The sequence below is a fragment of the Vipera ursinii genome (genome assembly GCF_947247035.1).
Source record: "Vipera ursinii genome assembly, chromosome: 16".
Lineage (NCBI taxonomy): Eukaryota > Metazoa > Chordata > Lepidosauria > Squamata > Viperidae > Vipera > Vipera ursinii.
The window spans coordinates 3,440,152-3,446,827 of record NC_139529.1 but is presented as its reverse complement, the minus strand read 5'-3'; the positions used below and the strand labels follow the sequence as shown (position 1 = coordinate 3,446,827).

Here is a 6,676-nt window from a genome sequence, read left to right as displayed (position 1 = left end):
GAGGAATGGGCAGGCGGAAAGGCCCAAAGGGCTCCACAATCCCCCGCTCCTCCGTCGGCCGGGAGGACCGAGGCCGCTTTGGGGGGAGACCGGGGGGACTTTGCCCCGCCCAATGCCGCCCCTCCCCCCGGGCTTCCCTCCGGCTCCCCAAGCCCCCAGCAAAACGAGGCGCGCCTCCGCCCCGCCCGACGAGCAGACGACGCGTGTCAGGGCAAGGCGAAGCGGCGTCTCTTCGGGAGAGGATCCGGGCCCGCCTCGGCCCCAGCAGACCCCCAAAGGCTCGGGCCGCCCTGCCTCCCCGGGCTCGATCGGGGCCTCCGAGGAAGGGGAGCCCGGGCGCCGCGGTCGCAGCAGGTAGCCCGGCCTGGCTCGCCTCCCTCCGGGCGCGGAAGCCTCCGCAGCGGCCTCCCCGACGATTCGCTCCCGCCATTCGCGCCTCCCGCCCCTCAGGAGGCGGATCATGTCGCCTCGCCAGACAGGCAGGGCCGCTGCACCAATCGGAGGAGGCAGGAGGCTGGCCGAAAGGACGGAGGTCCCGCCCCCACTTCCGGCATCGGAGAGGCAGCGGAAGGAGCGTCCCGGTTCGAAGTGCACGGAGGCAGGTAGGCCCCGGGGGATGCTGGGAGTCGCGGGAGGCAGGACGGGGAGCCCGAGGCTGGTCCGGGTGGGCGACGCTGGCAGGGAAGCCGAGTCCGTGAGAGGCCGAGGCTGGGACTCCCCTCAGGGGAAGGGACGAAGCCGTGACCCGCCTGTCTCCCTTCGCCCCTGCAGGAGTTCGGGCGAGCCCGGCGGAGGAAGCAAGGAAAGAAGTAGGCGCCGGCCTAGAGGAGAGGAGGCCCCGCGGGGAAGGCGCGGAAGGGATGAGCCGACGGGGACTCCGCGAAAGGAGGCCGCTTGGAGGGCGAAGCGCGGAGCAGGAAACGGGCGGAGACCCCGAGACGGGCCTGGAGGGCGGAGGGTCCCTCAGAAGAGGCGGGAAACTCAGGAAACGCCACAGAATTCAGGAGGGAGGAAAGAAATATCAGTGCCCGGAATGTGGAAAATCCTTTAAAAGAAATGGAGATCTTAAAGGGCATGTAAGAATCCACACTGGAGAAAAACCATTTAAATGCCTGGAGTGTGGAAAGAGCTTCACTCTGAGGGGACACCTTTATAGCCATCAAAGAATCCACACAGGAGAAAAACCATTTAAATGCCTGGAGTGTGGAAAGAGCTTCAGTCGGAGGGGAAGCGTTTATAGACATCAAAGGATCCACACAGGAGAAAAACCATTTGAATGCCTGGAGTGTGGAAAGAGCTTCAGTCGGAGGGGAAACCTTTATAGCCATCAAAGAATCCACACAGGAGAAAAACCATTTAAATGCCTGGAGTGTGGAAAGAGCTTCAATCAGAGGGGAAACCTTTATAATCATCAAAGAATTCACACTGGAGAGAAACCGCATAAATGCCTGGAGTGTGGAAAGGGCTTCAGTCTGAGGGGAAGCCTTTATAGTCATCAAAGGCTCCACACTAAACCACATAAATGCCTGGAGTGTGGAAAGAGCTTCACTCAGAGGGGAAAACTTTATAATCATCAAAAAATTCACACTGGATACAAAACCTTAAAGTGCCTGGAATGTGGAAAGTGCTTTAGTCACCAGGGAAACCTTTGTAAACATAAAAGGATCCACACTGGAGAAAAACCACACAAATGCCTGGAATGTGGAAAGAGCTTCAGTCTGAGAGGAAACCTTTATAAACATCAAAAAATTCACATGAGAGAAACCACATAAATGCCAGGAGTGTGGAAAGAGCTTCAGTCTGAAGGGAAACCTTTATAGACATCAAAGAATTCACACCAGAGAGAAACCGCATAAATGCCTGGAGTGTGGAAAGAGCTTCAGTCAGAGGGGGCACCTTTACGCTCATCAAAGAATTCACACTGGAGAGAAACCACATAAATGCCTGGAGTGTGGAAAGAGCTTCACTCAGACGGGAAACCTTTATACTCATCAAACAATTCATACTGGATTGAAACCGCATAAATGCCTGGAGTGTGGAAAGAGCTTCACTCGGAGTGGAAACCTTTATACTCATCAAAGAATTCACACTGGATTGAAACCGCATAAATGCCTGGAGTGTGGAAAGAGCTTCACTCGGAGTGGAAGCCTTTATATACATCAAAGGATCCATTCAGGAGAGAAACCACATAAATGCCTTGAGTGTGGAAAGAGCTTCAGTCACAGGGGACACCTTTATGTACATCAAAGAAGACACAGGAGAAAATCCATATAAACGCCTTAAGTGTGGAAAGAGTTTTACACCTCCATCGACATCAAAGTATTCACGCAAGAGAAAAATTCTGTAAATGCTTGAAGGTGGAAACAGCTTCACTGAGAGAAAAGCTTTATAGATATGAAAGATTCCATTCAGAAAGGAAATCATTTAGATGCCTGGAGTTTGGAGAATCATTCACAACAAACAAAAATCCTCAGAAGTCATCAAAATATTCACTTGGGGGAAAATACCTAATAACTTACGATGTGTGGAAAAAGTTTCAGTCCAAATAGGTCTTAGGAAAAATTATAAACTTTACACAGAGAGAGCAAAACTAAGTCTTAACATCTGAAATTCATTTATGCTGAATAGAATTAGTCACACCCTTAGGCCATTTCTCTTCTTAAAGATACACAACCATATTATATGTATTTCACCCAAACCAGGTTAGGACTTTAATTCCTAACACAAAGGACCAGCTGTCTGCAAGGAATATAAATTCTTCCTTTGCCCACCTTCCAGTCAGAGCTGAAGATGTTTCTTGGGTGAGAAGTGAAACATCTTCAAAGGAAACACAAGAAAAACAAATTCAGTTGCCATTGGAGGACACCTAGTCCAATCCGTTGCTCAAGCAAGAAATCCTAGACCATTCTAGACAAATGGCTGTCCAGACTGATGGATTTACCGTCAAATAACACATTTTAATTATGGTGTACCTATTATAATTAAATCCAACGAATAGAAGGACATGTCTGTTATGGCTTACATATTTGCAGTCAAAAGGAAGGTGTAAAAAAGTAGCTATGAATTTGTATAAATGATTTGGAAACTATTGTATGATAATGATGAACATATGATTGCTAACTTTTATATATTGTTATTGACATTGAATTTGGAGGAATGAGAAACCCGCAGGTGAAGGGATTAAAATTTACATTATAGTTTCTAATCTTTATAAAATGTATTGTTGATATCTAAATTGTCAAAAAACTAGAAGTTTTTCCAAATGTATGCTCAAAATGTATGTAGCGGCACCCCCATAGGGACCCTCCCGGCCTCCCCTCCAAGTGGCCACCAGCCCAAGGAGGTCTCTCAAATTGGCGCCTCTGTGTAACAGGGCATGTAACACGGTGGTATTCAGTCATGATTGGCAGCCACGCACATGGGGTGATGATTGTCCCTCTCCACGGTGACTCACGTGGGATGATGGTGGTTGATCTCAGGCAATAAGAACTTACAGGAAAAATGTTAGTCAATTCCTGATAACAGCAGCTGGCATAAGGCAATGGTAGTCCGTTTTTAGTAGCAGCAACCTGCTCAGAACAATGGCAGTCAGCCTCTGGTGACAGCAACATGCCTACAATAATGATAATCAGTCTCTGGTGACAGGATGATATCAATCAGTCTTTGATGACAACAATTTGCCTAAAACGATGGTAATCTCTGGCGCTGGCAGTGCCCTCCCTTGTCCACTCTCCTTCTGTCTCTCTTACCTCACTCCATGTAACCCCCTTTTAACTCCCCCAACTGATCCTATTTAAAAAAAACCTACCTCCCACTAAAAGACGTATGTCAAACTCTTTCCTAACTCCCTCTGCCTAGCTTACTCCAACTGAGGGAATTAAAACTCCCCAAACTACCCTCTCTCCCTCTCTTTGTCTAGCCTGCCCGCAATGAAGGAGAAAGAAACAAAACTTCACCTTCCCTATCTCTGTCCCTCCCTCTCCCTCTCCCTTGCCTGGTGGAGGAGATGAGGTTTAGGCCGTGCAGTTAAAGGAGGATGACCTCCCCACTGCGCTTGGGTGGTTCTCTCCAAGAGGTTCCACCACCGTGTTGAGCTCTGCGTTCTCACGGCCTGCAGCGGTTTCTTGCCAAGGCCGTGCTGGTGGTGCCAGTACCCCCAGATGGAGAAAGTGGGTGTACTGCCAGGCCTGACACCCACGCTAGCAGCAGGAGCCTCCTGGTTTCTCTGCTCACCATGATGGGGAAATAGTCCCAGAAGTATCGCCAGATGGCCTAGGCCAGGGGTAGGCAACCTCGGCTCTTTTATGACTCATGAACTTCAACTCCCCAAATTCCTGAGTCAGCATATGCTGATAGGAATTCTGGGAGTTGAAGTCCATGAGTCATAAAAGTGCTGAGGTTGCCTACCCCTGGCCTAGGCAGAGTGGCGCCCCCTGTGAGACGGTGACTCCCACTTCAGGTAGAGCCAGGCAGCGTATCCAAGCGCCAGTACCAGCCGCCCCTGAACAGCAGCACACTTAAAGCCCCAGGCAGCACTGGGCTATGAGAGAGGCAGCGGGTGACCCTCCTCTGCCTCACCTGCAGACAGCCCCAGCCCCTGCTGAGAGGAAATGGTGGTGCCCTGCAGGGCTGGAGCAGTCAGAGTTTGGGAAGGCAGCCACACACGAAGCAAAGCAAGCCGCCAGCCGCAAGAGCCAAGCTGGGTGCCGTAACTGCCTGCCTGTCCCTGCCTCGGGCTCCCCTCACGGCCATCAGCTCACCGCCCCATGCTGACCATGACCGCTAGCCAGCGCTGCCTCTCCTGCAATTTCCCCATGGGTGGGACACAGCAAAATTTCCCTCTGCCAGCACTGTCCCATCTTCACCCAGTGCCAGGAAGAAGACCCACTAGAGGACAGTGGCCATTTTGAGGCGCCACCAGAATGACAGGCGGGTGTGGGACAGCTGCACAGGGCAGAGGCGCTGCCTGGAGACGGAGCGGAGCTGGGTGGGACTGTGGGGCGCTGCCAGGACCACCAGTGCGTCGGCCGATTGCGGGCATGAGCAGGACAGCCACGCATGGCAGAGGCACTGCCCGGGGACAGAGGAGGACAGCGGCATGGCAGCAGTAGAGGAGGTGAGGAGTGGCGCCTGCAATCTGCCCACCCACCCGCCTGCTTTGCGCAGGTCCTCCTGGCCCCCACACCTGCCGTTAACCCGCCACCATGCAGGGTAAGGTTGCCACCCCTACCCCTGCCCAGATGCCCTTGCCTCCCCGAAGCATTTTTTTACTAACCTGCCTAATGCGTGCCATAGGTTTGCCACCGCTGGTATATGCTGACAGCAAAATGGAAAGATAACTTTAATTCTCATAATGGATGATTGGCTGCAAAGCTGATTAAGTTAGCTGATGAAGTTAGCAGCAGCTAAGTTAGAACGCAACTAACTTGGAAATGTTTCTGGATTTTGTGCATGAGGTGGGTAGGGAAAAAATGAAACTTTAATGTTGGGTTTTGCTGATTAGATAGGTTTGTGGGCATAGAAATTGCTAGTATATATTACTATGTAAAACAAAGTTGTTTTTTTTATTACCTTGTTCTACTGTGCTAAAGAGTCAGAAGTCTGATATTACAATTGTTATTGCCTAACAGACCCACAGTCCAGACTATAGATAAGATTCCTGTAATCTGGGAAGATATTAGCTCTGAGAAGCCCAGCTGTTTTACACTCAGTGGACTGTAAAGCTTTTAATTTTATGCAGTTAAAAAAACACACAGATGAAGATCAGGAACAGACTCTTTTTGGATGAGAGCACTTCTTAAAATTATTCTCACAGCTATGGATGAATTAAAGAGGCTACAGAAAAGAACAAGGTGTCAGCCCAGATGCACAAATTCAAACTTTGACCACAATTAAAGAATCAACTACGCAGAGCTGTGTAGAGGGTGAAACGGAGACAAGCTAAACCAGGAAAAGTGTCAGGCTAATAAATGTTGCTTAATATCTCAGGAGACTGGGATGGGCCTTATTCACCTTAATTTTCTTGTACAAATTAGGGTAATGCAATTTGAACTCCATAAAGGTCATAGCTAACCAATCTTCTGGAGAGCACTCCCATGAAGCTGCCATCCGAATTTCCTGGTCCCTGTAGTGACCCTGGTGGGGTTGAAAGTAACTCTATTTTTGTGAATAATGAAAACAAGACTGGTTTAGCTCACCGGCAATCCACCCAGCCCTAGAAGGCTACTGAGGAATGCTGTGAAAACACATCTAAACAAAAGAGTTCCAAATTTAAAGAACAGTAAATTATGGAGAACTTTAATGCTGGAATAAGGGACGCAGTGGCTCAGTGGGTTAGGATACTGAGTTTGTTGATCAGAAGGTTGGCAGTTTGGCGCTTGGAGCACTGGAGCACTGGACCCTAGAGTTGGAAACGACTAGCACGCATGTAGGGGGGAACCTTTACCTTTACCTTAATGCTGGAACTGGGCCCAAGTGGCCTTTTGAAACTCTTCAGTTTTTTTTCCCAGGGGAAGAATGCATTTTCCAAACATAACTTTTGTTATGACAGAACTGTTAGTAATGGAAATACACAGTGCATAGTCACAGCACGGCATTTTAGTATTGCTCTGCTGTGCTTCCACCCACCTGGAACTAGCCAGCCGTACCAACAGGCTGAAAAATAGCTTTTACCCGT

General features: G+C 49.6%; 1 protein-coding gene across 1 annotated transcript; it reads left to right on the top strand.

Annotated features, from left to right (window-relative positions):
* Window positions 1-460: 460 nt before the first annotated feature.
* LOC310647545 (uncharacterized protein) lies at window positions 461-3,952 on the top strand (the record flags this gene model as incomplete). The annotated part of the gene is made up of 2 exons (XM_083374864.1): window positions 461-602; window positions 772-3,952. The coding sequence occupies 2 exons, from the start codon at window positions 461-463 to the stop codon at window positions 1,770-1,772; spliced, it is 1,143 nt and encodes a 380-aa protein (XP_083230990.1). The 3' UTR covers window positions 1,773-3,952.
* Between the last annotated feature and the right edge of the window lie 2,724 nt (window positions 3,953-6,676).